General features: G+C 38.6%; 1 protein-coding gene across 1 annotated transcript in view; it reads left to right on the forward strand.

The window, feature by feature from the left end:
- The window catches only part of CATSPERT (catsper channel auxiliary subunit tau), a 145,641-nt gene that overhangs the window by 47,769 nt on the left and 78,626 nt on the right, over positions 1-19,246 (forward strand). The window contains exons 9-11 of the mRNA XM_028121710.1: positions 1,687-1,833; positions 15,414-15,519; positions 17,725-17,791. Of these exons, the coding sequence (XP_027977511.1) occupies positions 1,687-1,833; positions 15,414-15,519; positions 17,725-17,791 (320 nt within the window). The remainder of the gene's footprint in view (positions 1-1,686; positions 1,834-15,413; positions 15,520-17,724; positions 17,792-19,246) is intronic.

The following is a 19,246-nucleotide window of genomic DNA, read 5'->3' on the forward strand; positions in this document are numbered from 1 at the left end:
TAAGAAAATTGTAAGCCAAAAGCAATACCACATTCATGGGAGGATTGCAGAGATGAGTGCCATTATCAAGGACTTGAAAGATGCAGGGGTGGTGATGCCCATCATATCTCCATTTAGCTCACTTATTTTGGCCTGTGCATAAGACAGAGCTTGGAGAGTGATAGTAGATTGTTGTAAGCTTAACCAGGCAGTGATTCCAGTTGCAGCCACTGTACCAAATGTGGTTTCATTGCTTGAGCAAATTAACACATCCTCTGGTACTTGGTATGCAACTCTTGATCTGGCAAATGCTATTTTCCTCATATAAAAACCATCAGAAGTAGTTTCTTTCAGCTGGTAAGGCCAAGTGAGACACCTTCACTGTTTTACCTCAGGTATATCAACTTCTCCAGCCCTATGTCATTAATTTAGTTCACAGGAATCTTTTTTTTTTTTTTTAAGATTTATTCATTTTAAAGAGAGAGCATGAGCAGGGGGAGGAGCAGAGGGAGAGGGAGAGAAAGTCCCAAGCAGACTCCACACTGAGCACAGAGCCCGACACAGGGCTCAATCCCAGGACCCTGAGATCATGACCTGAGATGAAACTAAGAGTTGGATTCTTAACCAACTGAGCCACCCAGGTGCCCTATAGTTTACAGGAATCTTGATTGCCTTTCCCTTATACAAGATATTACACAGGTCCATTACAGTGATGACCATTATGCTTACTGGACCTAGTGAACAGGAAATAGCAACTAATCTAGACTTCTGATAGGACATTTGCATGTCAGAGCGTGGGAAGACTTCTGACAAAAATTCAGGGGTCTTCTACCTCATTGAAATTTTGAGGATCCCCTGGTATGGGGATTGTCAAGATAATCCTGCTAAGGTGAAGGATAAGTTGTATCTGGCCCCTCCTACAACCAAAACAGAGGCACAACACCCGGTGGGCCTTTTTGGATTTTGGAGATAACTTACTCCTTATTTGGGTGTGCTACTCTGGCCCATTTACCAAGTGACCTGAAAAAAATATATATTTATATAGCAAATATATTTTCTTCCCTCTCATATTTCTTTATCATGTAACAAAAGGTATATTGACTTTATATTGTAATATTTAAGTATTGTTAAACTTACAGCATACTACTTAAGTTTCAGGATATTAAGATGAGTAAACATCACCCAAAGACTTTATATTCTTCTCTGGGGAAGGGGCTAGTGAGTTTTTGGTTGTATGCAGGATAGTTATATCGTGTTAGGTGGAATTATGACCTGTTATTGTTCTCATTTGGAGATTAAATATGTTTTAAAGAGATGCTTATGGGTGCCAGGTTGACAAGGGGTGGGTGGACTTGTGATGATTAATTTCACGTGTCAACTTGACTGGGCCATAGAATAACGATTTGTATCTAAAGATTGGGAGAGAGGTCTGGGCTCAAACACTTTCTACTTCTCTTTAGAATTTCAGGTCCTTATCCCCTTTCCCAGCCCTGCTGCCCATCTTAGTAGTAAAATTATTCAATAGAGCACTTCTGTCAGGATTTTTGACCTTTGTCTTCTTTCCTAGCTCTACCCTCTGATGGTCTCAGGTAGACAGGTGAACTTACAGTCTAAAAGAGAGAATGATTCAAATGTGATAGCGACCACTGATTTTAGAAGTGTGCTTTTGTTTTGATTGCCATATTTAACATTATAACCATTTTGCAGAAATGTTATTACACCACAACCAATAGAATATCCAGCATTCCTATCCCCAGACCTGAATGTTACTGTTGGGATGCCAGCTGTAGTGCCCCAATCCAACCAGCCATCCGTAGTGAGACTTGAAAAACTTCAGCAACAACCTCGAGAAAGGTATGTATGTATGTATGTATGTATGTATGTATGTATGTATAAATCAATCAATCAAAAACCAACACAACCAAAACAATCTTCATCTTATTTATGTGTTAGTGGTACATTAATTTTTTTTGGGGGGGGGACATGGGCTTTAGGTATTTGTTTAGAAAAGTCAATGTCTAGTGCCCCTGTAATGCATATGGTGGTTCACTTTGTATAAGTCCTTTAAACTATCTGCACTCTTTTTCATTCTTTTTTCTTTTTGCTCTTCTGATTGGATGAATTCCTTTGCCCTGTCTTTGAGTTTGCCAATCCTTTCTTCCACATCATCTAGTGCTTTTGAATTATTCAGTCCAGTTATTGTGTTCTTTAGCTCTATGATTTCTGTTTGGTACTTTCTTATATTTTGTATCTCTTTGTTGCAATTCTTATTTTGTTTACGAATTTCTTTCTTGACCTCAATGCACATCATTATGACCATGATTTTGAATTTTTTTTCTTTTTTAAGATTATTTATTTATTAGAGAGAGAGAAGAGTGAGCAAGAACACAAGTGGGGCAGGGGGAGAGGCAGAGGGAGAGGGAGAAGCGGGATCCCTGCGCAGCAGGCTTGATCCCAGGACCCCGGGATCATGATCTGAGCCAAAGGCAGACACTTAACCGACTGAGCCACCCAGGCGCCCCTCAGTATTTTGAATTCTTTATCAGGTAGGTAAATCACTTATCTCTATTTCATTATGGTCTGTTTCTGGAGTTTTTCTTATTTATTTGTTTGGAACTTAATGTTTCTGGAGTTTTATCTTGCTACTCTGTTCTGTTCTCTTTCTTCCTTTACCCTCACTCTCTGTATTGGTTTCTGAGCACTAGATGAAACTGTCACCTTTCCTAGCCTTGATGAAGTGGTCTCATGTAGGAAATGAACCTCATCAATGAGCCCAGCCCAAGCTCTTGGGTGTCACTTAAACCTTTGTGATTGTGCAAGCTGCTTTCCTTTTTTCTTGGTGGCTTCCAGTTGTTGAGAGTGTGTCAAGATTTGTCAGTATCCCAAGAGGAAGATCTCAGCATCTAGACTCAGGCTGACTGGAAGTTGAACCTCCAGGCAGCTGCTGGGAAGGTATGTAGCTAGAGCCCTTCCATGGAGAAACCAGGAGATGGGCTTTCTTGCCTGCTCCCTTTGTGCCCGGCCTGGGGGTATAGCCATTGGGGTGGAAGTCATTCCTGCACCCATTAAGAACTGATTCTTTGTGTGCTGAAGTTCTGTGGGACTGGTGAATCCAAACCCCATTGGCTATGACAGCTAAACTGTCTAAGGGCCCATCTCTTTGGCAATGGTCACAAAGTCTGGGGTGCCAGATGTCTGTATAAGCTCCTTCCAGGGAGATACTGATGATTTGGATTGGGCTAGAGGGAGGAGGAGATAGTGTCTGCTGGCTTCCACAGGTCTCTAAGAAGGATTACAGTCAACCCCTGGATGCATACTAAATTAGGAGCCTGACCTCCAGATAACAGCTTTTAAAGAATGCAGTGGGCCTCTTTTGGAGAATAACTGGGAGATGAGCTTATTTTTGCACTATTCCTTCTGTGCTGAGCCCTGGGCAGATAGCATGGTAAGTCAGAGCAAACCTGTTAAAAACTTTTATTTTTCTGTAGCCTTGTGGGTCTTGTGGGCACAAGCTGTCTTAGCTTTCAGAAATAGGTGTTTTGGGGGCCTGTCCTCAGATGGGAGTCTTGAAAGGTGGGGTGCCGTATGTGTTGTCTAACCCTTTTTTTCTCAGGGAGATGCTGGGAGTTGAGGGTTCTGTCCCAACTGTAGGGCACTGTGCCAGGGGTGGGGTTTATAGTATTTGCCTCATCCTTTCCACCTTGTTTTGATGTGGGTATTTTCTAATTTGCATGATGTGTAGGAGTTGCTCAGCTTATTTCTAGATTTCTTTTAGAGAGAATTGCTCTTTGTATAACCATAGGTACTGTACATACATGGGAGGAGGTGAGTTCAGGAGCCTCCTCACCATCTTGAAGTGGAAATTGCAAATTTCTTTAATGTCTTGCCTAATAGTACACAACTGGATCCTCATAACGGCTTCTGCATCCAAACAGAGCAGCTCCAGCTGCAGAACCTTGACTTATCTGGCTCACAGTGACAGTGACAGCCACTGCTCTGATTTCCCTCCTGGAGCTTCACCAGCTGATCACCTTCTTCCTAGCGAAATGGGTCCCAGTGAGTCATCTTGTCACTGTGTTCACTTACTCCACATGTATTTTTCTTGCATGTTTTCAGAGTCTAGGGTTGTTATTCGGCTCCTTATTCTTTCTTCTTATAACTACTTTGGAATTTGGCACTGATAGTTTTCTGTTGCTTAGTTTTATATGGAATTAATTTTCCTGATTTTTTATTTTTTATTTATTTATTTTTATTTTTATTGTTATGTTAATCACCATATATTACATCATTTGTTTTGGTGTACTGTTCCATGATTCATTGTTTGTTTTTCCTGATTTTTTAAATAGGAGATTTGGTTTAGAGAGCTTCTTGAGTTTCACAGAACTCCCACTATTGATGTTTTCATTTGGTGTTTAAAAATATGAGTTGCTTTCTAAAATTTTCTGGGGCTGTGCCTTGGACTAGAAACCTGGTTGGTCAGTTTTGAGCATTCACAGTGGTTAGACTGTTCCAGTCCTTTTAATGTTTACCATGAATCTTTTGTACTCATTTGCTATTGGAATGAGCAAAACCTCCCAGTTTCAACTGCTTTTCTCAAATTGGCCTGCTGTAATTTCCCATCCATGACTACCTGTTGGCTATTTTGGGGTTTTCTTATTTTCAGGTCCTTCAGATGCCGCCCCCCCCAGTTTATTTTAAGATTTATTTATTTAGAGAGTCCGAGCAGGGAGAGTAGGGGCAGAGGGAGAGAAATCCAGTCAGACTCTCTGCTGAGTGCAGAACTCCCCTAGGGCTCAATCCCAGGACCCTGAGATCATGACTCGAGTTGAAATGAAGAATTGGATGCTCAACCAACTAAGCCACCCAGGCACTCCCAGATGCCCCTTTTATGCCTGTTGCTTTCTGACATATATACACTGATACCTTAAAGGTCTTATGTATATGTTTTGGGGTTCATAGAAACGCCTTGTCACATGATTGTGTTGTAAATGTTGCCCATAGGTTCTTGGGTTTGCTACTGAGCTACTCTTTTTATGTAGAGATTTGAGAAGATTCAAAAACTACGCTACCCCTGCTGGCCTTCTCTTCTAGAATTTCCCCCTTTTGTTAAACTTTCATATTTATAATAATTTATCTGTAGCATCATTTGGGAGAATTTATTTAAACATTCATGCCTACAAATAACAATTTTTTATCCCTAGTGCTTATTCTTTAATTTTGTTTTCTTGACCTACTATGCTAGCTAGAAGCTCCAGTCAATGTCTGATATAAATGGCAAGGGTGTACATCCTTGTTTTGTTCATGATCTTTAAAGGCTACACCTCTAGCATTTAATAGTTAAGAGCATATACTTATATATGTTTTTAATATATAGATATGCTATACCAGGTTAAGTAAATTATTCCACTTTGTTCCTAGTTTTCTAAGTTTCTTTAAAATCATAAATGGATGTTGGATTTTGCCAAATGTTTTTTCTCTTTTAATCAGTTAAATTGTATTTATGTTTTCTAATGTCAATGTCAAAATATCCTTGTATACCTGGGATAAATCTAACTTGTTTATGATATATTATCTTTTTTCTATACTACTGGATTTTTTTGTATTAAAATTATATTTTTAACATTTGCATCTATGTTCATGAATGAGATTAGACTAATTTCCTTTTTTTATAATGTCCTTCTTAGGGTTTATCATCAAGGTAATAGTGTCCTCATGAAACAAATTGGGAAACATTCCCTCTTTTCTATTTAATTCTTGTCAGTTACATCTTTAGACGACCAAAGCCTTTTGAAATTTCTTGGATTAGAAGCTAAATTCCTACTTTTTCTTTTTTCTGTTGCAGAAAATATCATGAATATATTAGGTAATTTATAAAATATATATATGTTTAAATAATGAGACCAATATATATTGAATAACTTCTAAAACATGTATGTATAGCTTAAATAAAAATAATAAGACTGATGCCTAGATATTTATGATTCAGGTTAAGAAATACAACAGCGGGGCACCTGGGTGGCTCAGTTGGTTAAGCTTCTGACTCTTGGTTTTGGCTCAAGTCGTGATCTTAGAGTCTTGAAATTGAGCCCTGCAAGGGGTTCCATGCTCAGCGTGGAGTCTGCTTGAGATTCTCTCCCTCTCCCTCCCCCTCTGCCCCTTCCCCCACTTGCATGCTCTCTTTCTCAAACAAACAAACAAAATCTTTCAAAAAATAAAAGAAATACAACATCACAATATTGGATTCCTAGCCATAGCAGTCACACAATGAAAAGAAATGCATCCAAGTTGACAAGGAAGAAGTAAAACTATCACTCTTTGCAGATGACATGATACTTCATATAGAAAATCCAAAAGACTCCACCAAAAATTGTTAGAATTGATACATGAATTCAGTAAATTAGCAGGATGCAAAAATTAATATACAGAAATCTGTTGCATTCCATACACCAATAATGAAGCAGCAGAAAGAGACATAGAGAAATCAATCCCATTTACGATTGCACCAGAAACCATGAGATACTTAGGAATAAACCTAACCAAAGAGGTAAAAGACCTGTACTCCGTGAAAACTATAAAACACTGATGAAAGAAAATGAAGATGAAACAAATAAATTGAAAAACATTCCATGTTCATGGATCAGAAGAATGAATATTGTTAAAATGTCTATGCTACCCAAAGCAATCTACACATTTAATGCAATCCCTATAAAATACTAACAGCATTTTTCACAGAGCTAGAACAAACAGTCCTCAAATTCGTATGGAACCACAAAAGACCCCAAATAGCCAAAGCAACTTTCAAAAAGAAAAGCAAAGTTGGAGGCATCACGATTCTAGACTTGAAGTTATCTTACAAAGTTGTAGTGATCAAGAGAGTATGGTACTGGCACAAAAACAGACACATAGATCAATGGAACAGAATAGAGAGCCCCAAGATGAACCTACAACTATATGGTCAGTTAATCTTCGACAAAGCAGGAAAGAATATCCAATGGAAAAAAGACAGTCTCTTCAACAAATAGTGTTGGGAAAATTGGACAGCAACGTGCAAAAGAATGAAATGGGATCATTTTCTTAAAACTATACACAAAAATAAATTCAAAATGGATTAGAAGCCTAAGTGTGAGACAGGAATCCATTAAAATCCTAGAGGAGAACACAGGCAGTAACCTCTATTACGTTGGTCATACCAACTTCTTACTAGATATGTCTCCTGATGCAAGGGAAACAAATGCAAAAATAAACTATTGGGACTTCATCAAGATAAAAACCTTCTGTGCAGCAAAGGAAAGAGTCAACAAAACTAAAAGGCCACCTACTGAATGGGAGAAGATATTTACAAATGACATATATCTGATAAAGTGTTAGTATCCAAAATCTATAAAGAACTTATCAGACTCAACACCCTAAAACCAAATAATCCAGTTAAGAAATGGGCAGAAGACCTGAATAGACACTCTTCCAAAGAAGACATACGGATGGCTAACAGACGTGAAAAAATGCTCAACATCACTCATCATCAGGGAAATACAAATCAAAACTACAATGAGGTATCACCTCCCATTTGTCAGAATGGCTAAAATGAACAACACAAGAAACAACAGGTGTTGGCAAGGTTGTGGAATAAAGGGCAATTTGCTTACACTGTTGGTGGGAATGCAAACTAGTACAGCTATTTTGGAAAACAGTATGGAGTTTCCTCAAAAAATTAAAAGTAAACTACCCTATGATCCAGCAATTACACTACTAGGTATTTACCCAAAGATTACAAAAATACTAATTCAAAGGGATACATGCACCCCAATGTTTATAGCATTATTAACAATAGAAATTATGGAAAGAGCCCAAAAGTCCACTGACGAATGGATAAAGAAATCTTGCCATTTGCAACAACATGGATGGAGCTAGAGAGTATTATGGTAAGCAAAATAAATCAGAGAAAGACAAATACCATATAATCTCACTCATGTGTGGAATTTAAGAAATTCATAGGGGGAAAAAGAGAGACAAACCAAGAAACAGCTTCTTAACTGGAAAGAACAAACTGATGGTTAGCAGAAGGGAGCTGGAGTGGGGTGGGGGGCATTAAATAACTGATGGGGATTAAGGGGGCATTTGTGATGAGCACTGGGTGTTGTATGGAAGTGTTGAATCACTAAATTGTACACCTGAAACTATTACTACACTGTATCTTAACTGGAATTTAAATAAAAACTTAAAAAAGAAATAGAACATCATCAATATAAAAAATGTGCTTTGTGTGCCCTTATGAGAGTCCATCTTTTCCCCAACCCATCCTTTGGTAACCACTGCCCTGACTTTTTTTTTTTTAATTTTACTTTATTATGTTATGTTAATCACCATACATTACATCATTAGTTTTTGATGTAGTGTTCCATGATTCATTGTTGGCGTATAATACCCAGTGTTATACGTGCCCTCTTTAATACCCATCACCAGGCTAACCCATCCCCCCACCCCCTCCTCTCTAGAACCCTCAGTTTCTCATAGTTCATAGTCTCTCATGGTTCGTCTCCCCCTCCGATTTCCCCCCTTCATTTTTCCCTTCCTACTATCTTCTTCTTCTTTTTTTAACGACATATAATGTATTATTTGTTTCAGAGGTATGGGTCTGTGATTCATCAGTCTTACGCAATTCACAGTGCTCACCCTCCCCAATGTCTGTCACCCAGCCACCCCATCCCTCCCACCCCCCACCACTCCAGCAACCCTCAGTTTGTTTCCTGAGATTAAGAATTCCTCATATCAGTGAGATCATATGATACATGTGTTTCTCTGATTGACTTATTTTGTTTAGCATAATACCCTCTAGTTCTATCCATGGCATTGCAAATGGCAAGATCTCATTCCTTTTGATGGCTGCATAATATTCCATTGTATATATATACCACATCTACTTTATCCATTCATCTGTTGATGGACATCTTGGCTCTTTCCATAGTTTGGCTATTGTGGACATTGCTGCTATAAACATTGGGGTGCAAGTACACCTTCGGATCACTACATTTGTATCTTTGGGATAAATACCCAGTAGTGCAATTGTTTGGTCATACGGCAGTTCTGTTTTCAACTTTTTGAGGAACCTCCGTACTGTTTTCAAGAGCGGCTGCACCAGCTTGCATTCCCACCAACAGTGTAGGAGGGTTCCCCTTTCTCTGCATCCTCACCAACATCTGTCGTTTCCTGACTTAATTTCAGCCATTCTGACTGGTGTGAGGCAGTGTCTCATTGAGGTTTTGATTTGGATTTCCCTGATGCCAAGCCATGTTGAGCACTTTTTCATGTGTCTGTTGGCCATTTGGATGTCTTCTTTGGAAAAATGTCTGTTCATGTCTTCTGCCCATATCTTGATTGGATTATTCTTTGGGTGTTGAGTTTGATAAGTTCTTTATAGATTTTGGATACTAGCCCTTTATCTGATAGGTCATTTGCAAATATCTTCTCCCATTCTGTTGGTTGTCTTTTGGTTTTGTTGACTGTTTCCTTTGCTGTGCAAAAGCTTTTTATCTTGATGAAGTCCCAATAGTTCATTTTTGCCCTTGCTTCCCTTGCCTTTGGCAATGTTTCTAGGAAGAAGTTGCTGTGGCTGAGGTCGAAGAGGTTGCTGCCTGTGTTCTCCTCTAGGATTTTGATGGACTCCTGTCTCACATTTAGGTCTTTTATCCATTTTGAGTCTATTTTTGTATGTGGTGTAAGGAAATGGTCCAGTTTCATTCTTCTGAATGTGGCTGTCCAATTTTCAGAGACTGTCTTTTTTCCATTGGACATTCTTTCCTGCTTTGTCGAAGATTAGTTGACCTTAGAGTTGAGGGTCCATTTCTGGGCTCTCTATTCTGTTCCATTGATCTATGTGTCTGTTTTTGTGCCAGTACCATACTGTCTTGATGATGACAGCTTTGTAATAGAGCTTGAAGTCCAGAATTGTGATGCCACCAGCTTTGCTTTTCTTTTTCAACATTCCTCTGGCTATTCGGGGTCTTTTCTGGTACCATATAAATTTTAGGATTATTCCATTTCTTTGAAAAAAGTGGATGGTATTTTGATAGGAATTACATTAAATGTGTAGATTGCTCTAGGTAGCATTGACATCTTCACAACATTTGTTCTTCCAATCCGTGAGCATGGAACATTTTTCCATTTCTTTGTCTCTTCCTCAATTTCTTTCATGAGTATTTTATAGTTTTCTGAGTACAGATTCTTTGCCTCTTGGGTTAGATTTATTCCTAGGTATCTTACGGTTTTGGGTGCAATTGTAAATGGGATCAACTCCTTAATTTCTCTTTCTTCTGTCTTGGTGGTGGTGTATAGGAATGCCACTGAGTTCTGTGCATTGATTTTATATCCTGCTACTTTACTGAATTTCTGTATGAGTTCTAGCAGTTTTGGGGTGGAGTCTTTTGGGTTTTCTACATAAAGTATCATATCATCTGCAAAGAATGAGAGTTTGATGACTTCTTTGCTGATTTGGATGCCTTTTATTTCTTTTTGTTGTCCGATTGCTGTGGCTAGGACTTCTAGTACTATGTTGAATAGCAGTGGTGATAGTGGACATCCCTGCTGTGTTCCTGACCTTAGGGGGAAAGCTCTCAGTTTTTCCCCATTGAGAATGATATTCACTGTGGGTTTTTCATAGATGGCCTTTATGATATTGAGTCACGTACCTTCTATCCCTACACACTGAAGTTTTAATCCAGAAAGGATGCTGTACTTTGTCAAGTGCTTTTTCTGCATCTACTGAGAGGATCATACGGTTCTTGTTCTTTCTTTTATTAATGCATTGTATCACATTGATTGATTTGTGGATGTTGAACCAACCTTGCAGCCCAGGAATAAATCCCACTTGGTCGTGGTGAATAATCCTTTTGATGTACTGTTGGATCCTATTGGCTAGTATTTTGGTGAGAATTTTTGCATCCATGTTCATCAGGGATATTGGTCTGTAATTCTCCCTTTTGATGGGGTCTTTGTCTGATTTTGGGATCAAGGTAATGCTGGCCTCAAAATGAGTTTGGAAGTTTTCCTTCCCTTTCTAGTTTTTGGAACAGTTTCAGAAGAATTGGTATTAATTCTTCTTTAAATGTTTGGTAGAATTCCCCTGGGAAGCCATCTGGACCTGGGCTTTTGTTTGTTGGGAGATTTTTGATGACTGCTTCAATTTCCTTAGTGGTTATAGGTCTGTTCAGGTTTTCTATTTCTTCCTGGTTCAGTTTTGGTAGTTTGTACATCTCTAGGAATGCCTCCATTTCTTCCAGATTATCTAATTTGTTCATAGAGTTGCTCATAATCTGTTCTTATAATTGTTTGTATTTCCCTGGTGTTGGTTGTGATCTCTCCTCTTTCATTCATGATTTTGTTGATTTTGGTCATTTCTCTTTTCTTTTTGATGAGTCTGGCCAGGGGTTTATCAATCTTGTTAATTCTTTCAAAGAACCAGCTCCTCATTTCGTTGATCTGTTCTACTGTTCTTTTGGTTTCTATTTCATTGATTTCTGCTCTGATCTTTACTATTTCTCTTCTCCTGCTGGGTTTAGGCTTTATTTGCTGTTCTTTCTCCAGCTCCTTTAGGTGTAGGGTTAGGTTGTGTATTTGAGACCTGTCTTGTTTCTTGAGAAAGGCTTGTATTGCTATATATTTTCCTGTTAGGACTGCCTTTGCTGTATCCCAAAGATTTTGAACAATTGTGTTTTCATTTTCATTTGTTTCCATGAATTTTTTAAGTTCTTCTTTAATTTCCTGGTTGACCCACTCATTCTTTAGTAGGATGCTCTTTAGCCTCCATGTATTTGAGTTCTTTCCGAATTTCCTCTTGTGATGGAGTTCTAGTTTCAAAGCACTGTGGTCCAAAAATATGGAGGGAATGATCCCAATCTTTTGGTACTGGCTGAGACCTGATTTGTGACCTAGGATGTGATCTCTTCTGGAGAATGTTCCATGGGCACTAGAGAAGAATGTGTATTCTGTTGCTTTGGGATGGAATGTTCTGAATATATCTGTGAAGTCCATTTGGTCCAGTGTGTCATTTAAAGTCTTTATTTCCTTGTTGATCTTTTGCTTAGATGATCTGTCCATTTCAATGAGGTGGGTTTTAAAGTCCCCTACTGTTATTGTATTGTTGTCAGTGTGTTTCTTTGATTTTGTTATTAATTGGCTTATATAATTGGCTGCTCCCATGTTAGGGGCATAGATATTTATAATTGTTAGATCTTGTTGGATAGACCCTTTAAGTATGATATAGTGTCCTTCCTCATCTCTTATTAGAGTCTTTGGTTTAAAATCTAATTTGTCTGATATAAGGATTGCCACCCCAGCTTTCTTTTGATGTCCATTAGCATGGTAAATGGTTTTTCCACCCCCTCACTTTCAATCTGGAGGTGTCTTTGGGTCTAAAGTGAGTCTCTTGCAGACAGCATATTGATGGGTCTTGTTTTTTTATCCAGTCTGTTACCCTGTGTCTTTTGATTGGGGCATTTAGCCCATTTACATTCGGGGTAACTATTGAAAGATATGAATTTAGTGCCATTGTATTGCCTGCAAGGTAACTGTTACTATATATTGTCTCTGTTCCTTTCTGGTCCATGTTACTTTTAGGCTCTCTCTTTGCTTAGAGGACCCCTTTCAATATTTCTTGTAGGGCTGGTTTCATGTTAGCAAATTCTTTTAGTTTTTATTTGTCCTGGAAACTTTTTGTCTCTCCTTCTATTTTCAATGACAGCCTAGCTGGATATAGTATTCTTGGCTGCATATTTTTCTCGTTTAGTGCTCTGAAGATCTCATGCCAGTCCTTTCTGGCCTGCCGGGTCTCTGTGGATAGGTCTGTTGCCAATCTAATGTTTTACCATTGTAGGTTATAGACCTCTTGTCCCAAGCTGCTTTCAGGATTTTCTCTTTGTCTCTTAGACTTGTAAGTTTTACTATTAGATGTCAGGGTGTTGACCTATTTTTATTAATTTTGAGAGGGGTTCTCTGTGCCTTCTGGATTTTGATGCCTGTTTCCTTCCCCAAATTAGGGAAGTTCTCTGCTATAATTTGCTCCAGTATACCTTCTGCTCCCTCTCTCTTTCTTCTTCTTCTGGGATCTCAATTATTCTAATATTGTTTCATCTTGTGGTTTCACTTATCTCTTGAATTCTGCCCTTGTGATCCAGTAGTTGTTTATCTCTCTTTTTCTCAGCTTCTTTATTCTCCATCATTTGGTCTTCTATATTACTAATTCTCTCTTCTGCCTCATTTATCCTAGCAGTTAGAGCCTCCATTTTGATTGCACCTCATTAATAGCCTTTTTGGTTTCAACTTGGTTAGATTGTAGTTCTTTTATTTCTCCAGAAAGTGTTTCTCTAGCATCTTCCATGCTTTTTTTCAAGCCCATCCAGTATCTTTATAATCGTCATTCTGAACTCTAATTCCAACATCTTTGTTGGAATGTGTGTATTGATTAGGTGCCTGGCAGTTGGTACTGCCTCTTGTTCTTCTTTTTTTTTTTTTTTTTTTGAGCTGAGTTTTTCTGTCTTGTCATTTTGTCCAGAGGAGAATAGATGAATGAGAGAACAAAATGCTAACAGGGTAACAGTGACCCCAGAACAATATACACCAAACAAATCAGAAGAGACCGAAACTGGGGGGAAAGAAAGAAAAAAGAAAGAAAAAGCAAAAAGCAAAAAGAATATGATCAAATATGATCAGACTGGTGCATAGATCAGTGCCGCACACTAGATTTTGGGTGTATTTTGGTCTGTTAGAAGAAACGAAATTTTAAAGAAAAACTTGTACAAAAATCAGGGTAAATATGAAGGGATGGAATATGACTGTAAAGATGAAAATTATAAAAGATTTTATAAAAGGAATTGATAAGTTGGTTGAAAAAAAAGAGAAATTAAAAAATTAAAAGGGAGAGAATGGGATCACACAGGAGACTAGAACAAAGCCATACACTAGAGATTCAGGGTATATTTTGAAACTTTATCCCAAAATTTTAAAGCAAGAACAACTCATAAATATACCAAAAATAAGGTTAACTACAATGAAGGGATAGAATATGACTCTAAAAATGAAAAATAAAAAAGATTTTTAAAAGAGGGATTGATAAGATGTTGGTTCAAAAAGGGGAAAAAGAAAAATTTTAAAAAATACAAAAAGAAAAAAGAAAATTAAAAAAAATTAACTTTGAAAGACTAAAGAATCATGGGGAAAAAGGCATGAATTCTATGTGCAGTATTCCCCTAGCGCTGGAGTTCTGCCCTTCTCATTGATCGGTAAACTTGGTCTTGGCTGGCTGTTCTTGCTGATCTTCTGGAGGAGGGGCCTTTTGCCATGGTTCTCAAATGTCTTTGCTCGAGGCAGAATTGCCCCGCCCTTGCCAGGCCCGGGCTAAGTAATCTGCTTGGGTTTGCTCTCCGGAGCTTTCGTTCCCTGCAAGCTTTCTGTTTGGCTTTGAAGGATTAGAGTGAAAATGGCGGCCTCCCAATCTCCACCCCAGAGGAGCTGAGAACTTGGGGCCCCACTCCTCAGTGCGCCCTCGAGAAAAGCAGTCAATCACTCCTATCTCCCCAGTCTCCGGCCACACTCCGTGCTCACCTGACCTGTGACTGAGCATTTCTATCTCTGGCACCCCACTCGGTGTGGAGTCTATAAACCCAGCAGATCCCTGTGGTGCGCTCCCGCGCTCCTGCTCCCAGGGGAGGAAGAGGAGTCCCCCTGGATCTGCCGCTTGTTGTGTCCTTGCTGGAAGAGCAGTGGCCCGACTGTGCCGCAGATCACCATTTATGGCAACCCTGAGCTGAGAGCCTGCGCCTTGGCTCCATCTCTGCAGCCGGCTTCCCCGCTCCGATACCTGGAAGTTGTGCTGCACTCAGTCACCCCCGGTCTTTCTGTGACCCTGAGAGTCCTACCCCCTGCTTAGCCACTGGAGCGATGTCCCTCAGTGAAGCAGACTTCTAAAAGTTCCGATTTTGTGCTCTGCTGCTCTATCACTTGCTGGTAGCGGCTGACGGAGGCCCCCCCACCCCCGCCCCGCCCCAGCCGCTCTCTATCCTCCCAAATATCACCTCGGATTCACTTCTCCACACGTCTTACCTTCCAGCAAGTGGTTGCTTTTCTGTTCAGAGAGTTGCTGCTATTCTTTTCTTGGATCTCCTGTTGAGTTCGTAGGTGTTCAGGATGGTTTGATCCCTATCTAGCTTAATTCCTGGGACCAGACAAAATTTAGGTCTCCTACTCCTCTGCCATCTTGCTCCTCCCCCTCCTACTGCCCTGACTTTTGTTGGAATCATTCCTTTTGTGTCCTTAAACAATATATTGCTGGTTTGCCTCTCTTAGAAAATTTTATAAGTGGATCATACTGAATGTATTCTCTTGTGAATCATACCATATATGTTCTTCTGTCACTTTTTAAATGTATAACTCATTTCTTTCTTTAGGCTGGAAAAAATGAAAAAAGAATATAGAAATCTGAATACATGGATTGAAAAAGCTAGCTATTTAGAAGGAGTTCTTATCCCAAAATTGGCCCATAGCGAACATAAGGTAATTAACATAATACATTCTCCATATATATAACTTCTAATACTTTTTATTTTAAAAAGATTATAATAAAAGTGATGATATTGCTTATTCTTGATATATAAAATGCTGTTCATGGCTCATGTACTTTTGTATTTTGCTAATGTGACATTTGATAAATATTGACTAATAATTTGTAAGATTTAGTTTTTTAACAGCTTTAAGATATAATTCACCTATTCAAAGTATACAGTTCAGTGGTCTTTAGTATATTCACAGAGTTGTATGTCCATTGCTATGATCAATTTTCAGGTATTCTCATTAGCCCCAAAAGAAACTCCTACCCCTTAACCAAACCTTCCAGAACCCCCGTTCTCTAGACAATAACTAGTCTACTTTCTGTTTCTATAGATTTGCTTATTCTAAACATTCCATTTGAGTGGAATCGTACAATATACAGTTCTTTGTGACTTTTGCTTCTTTCACTTAGCATAGGGTTTTCAAGGTTCATCCCCATACAATGGGGATGAACAAAATGTCAATACTTTGTTTCTTTTTTTTTTTTTTAAGAGTTTATTTATTTATTCATGAGAGACGGAGAGAGAGAGAGAGAAGCAGAGGGAGAAGCAGGCTCCCAAGGAGCAGGGAGCCTGATGCGGGACTCGATCCCAGGACCCTGGGATCATGACCTGAGCCGAAGGCAGATGCTTAACCATCTGAGCCACCCAGGCGCCCAATACTTTGTTTCTTTTTACTGCCAAATAATATTCCACTATATGGATATGTACCACGTTTTGTTTATCCTCATCAGTTGGTGGACATTTGGGTTGTTTCAACTTTTTAGCTGTCATGAATAATGCTGTGAACATTCATGTGCAGGTTTTTATGTGAGTGTATGTTTGTAATTCTCTTGGGTATATACCTAGGAGTAGGATTTTTGGATCATACAGTAGTTCCCTCTTTAACTTTTTCAGGAACATCAAACTGTTTTCTTTTTCTTTTCTTTTTTTTTTTTAAGATTTTATTTATTTATTTGAAAGAGAGAGCACGAGCAGGGGAAGAGGGAGAAGCAGGCTCCCCACCAAGCAGGGAGCCCGATGCGGGGCTCGATCCCAGGACCCTGGGATCATGACCTGAGCCAAAGGCAGACGCTTAACTGACTGAGCCACCCAGGCGCCTCTCAAACTGTTTTCCATAGCGGTTGCACAATTTTACATCTAACCAGCAATGTATGAAGGTTCCATATCTTCTCCACCACTTGTTATTTTCCTTTTTTGTTTGTTTCAATTATAGCCATCTTAATGGGTTTGAAGTGGTATCTCATTATGGTTTTGATTTGCATTTCCCTGATAACCAATGAGGTGAACATCTTTTCATATGCTTACTGGCCATTCGTATATCTTCTTTGGATAAATGTTTACTCAAATCCTTTGGTGTTTTTTTTTAATTGGGTTACTTGTTTTTTTATTGTTCGGTTGTCAGAGTTCTTTATATTTTGAATACTAGACCTTTATCAATATATAAGTAGGTTTAATATTTAGAAATACAATCTGACCTATACATTTTCACCTGGCAGTAGGGATTCATAGGGGTTTCAGTGAATTAATAAAACATTACTGAGATCACAGCCTTGAAATAGTAGTCATGACATACTGATATATTAATGTTTTTCAGTGCCTTGTTATAATTTGGCATAGTGGTACTGCCTTAGGATAAATTAATTAGCACTTATGTAGAATTAGTATTTTAGGGAAAATTTGAGGGGCTCTTCATTAAAGGAACTATGGACTTGGGGTTCTTATTAAAAGATCAGTATTTTATAAGAGTCAGTGATCACTCTACCTTATAATTCCTCTTGGAATTTTTTTTAAAGATCCACATCACTTTGCAACTCATAGGTCATAATGTTTTCCAATAAAAAAGTAATAGTTTTCTTGGGGTATCCTCTTTTATCCCTTGAAGTTACAATATTATGTCATTTATCTCATAATCTTTTTCTCTTACACATTTGCCACTCAAATACCCTATCAATTCTTGGATAGCTTCTCTCTGGAACATTAACTCCTAGCCAGGGTATGCTTCTCTTTAAAATAGTGTTGTTTAGATGGTTTTTCTCCTAAACCCATATTCTTCCGTAAATTTTAAAGAGGGTAATGAAAGAAGTTATAAAGGCAGATTGGCTCTCTAAACATTTCTGCAATATCTTTCTTTTTTTTTTCTTGTTTCTAGGAAATTGATACCAACCAGTTACTAAAAAGCCTACATGAAGAGGAGTCTGAAGTTTTTGAAACATCAGGTTAAGAAACTAATTGACATTTCTGTTTATTAGATAATTAAAAAGAGGGTAGTTGTATCACAAAAAGAATTAGTAATTTGCTTTAAGTGGATTTCATTTTTTGTTGGAAATAAATATGCATCTCAGAGTCTTAGTATATGGTATTTATTTTGTAACACTCCAGAGAAAAGACTTTGACCCAATTAAGAGTTTTTTTTTTTTTTAAGATTTTATTTATATGAGAGAGAGAGAGAGACAGCATGTGCATGAGCAGGGGATGGGGCAGAGGGAGAGGGAGAGGGAGAGAATCTCAAGCAGACTTTGTGCTGAGTTTGGAACCTGATGTGGGGCTTGATCACAACCGTGAGATCATGACCTGAGCCAAAACCAAGAATTGGATGCTTAACCAACAAAACCACCCAGGTGCCCAAGAGTGTTTTTTTTTTTAATGTTCAAATTTTAACTGATCTATGAAAAAGTATTTTTCTTAAACATTAGCTGTAGGGCTATTGGTCTCTTTTAAGTAGAGGTGTGTGTGTCTGTGTGTGTGAGTGAAAGGAAGGACAGAGAGAGGGAGATGGTAAATTCAATTAGCATTAAATTTGAGAACTTATCACAAATTATCAGTAAGATAATGGAAGATATTATTTGGCAGTCTTTTTTTTTTTAAAAGATTTTATTTATTTATTTGAGAGAGAGAGACAGTGAGAGAGGGAACACAAGCAGGGGGAGTGGGAGAGGGAGAAGCAGGCTTCCCGCTGAGCAGGGGGCCTGATGCGGGGCTCAATCCCAGGACCCTGGAATCATGACCTGAGCCGAAGGCAGATGCTTAACGACTGAGCCACCCAGGCACCCCTATTTGGCAGTCTTTTAAAAAAATCTCTGTTAAAAGAGTCATGGAAAGTAAGTTAAAATAGTTGCATAAACTGTATCTGTAAAATCTTGGATTCTGCAGGTGTGGAATAACGACTTACTGTTACAGGACTTGTGCCACAAGTTACGTCTCTACTTCCCCTATTTCTACTTCCTGGCTACCTCAGCCTTTGATATGTTCATTTCCTAACCTCTGAGAATTAGCCAGCCTAGCAGAGCTATGCTGTCTTTAGCCTACTCTTTACCTTGAAATGTTCAATTTCCAGGTGTAGGAGAATCACAATTTCCATCTTCAGTATCACTATTGAAGATTTGAGGTTAACACGCCTCAGTCATTGTTGGTTGCCAACTTTTTTTTTTCTCTTTTTTTTCTTATCTGAAGAGTTTGTTTCAAGTCTAGTGACTTCTTTTTTCTGGTATTCCTATAGTTTCTTATAGCTTCAGCTAACAGTTATTGACCACTGTATTGCAGGCCTTCACCTGGATTATATAAATCAGTCCTCATAGCAGTCAGTTGAGGGTGCTATTATTTATCCATATTTTACAGATGAGAAAGCTGAGGATCAGACAGATTAACCAGTCAGAAGTCACACAGCCATCAAC

This window comes from Eumetopias jubatus, unplaced genomic scaffold (genome assembly GCF_037043125.1).
Source record: "Eumetopias jubatus isolate StellerSeaLion01/CBP00866 unplaced genomic scaffold, mEumJub1_p1.0 scaffold_3, whole genome shotgun sequence".
Taxonomy (NCBI): Eukaryota; Metazoa; Chordata; class Mammalia; order Carnivora; family Otariidae; genus Eumetopias; species Eumetopias jubatus.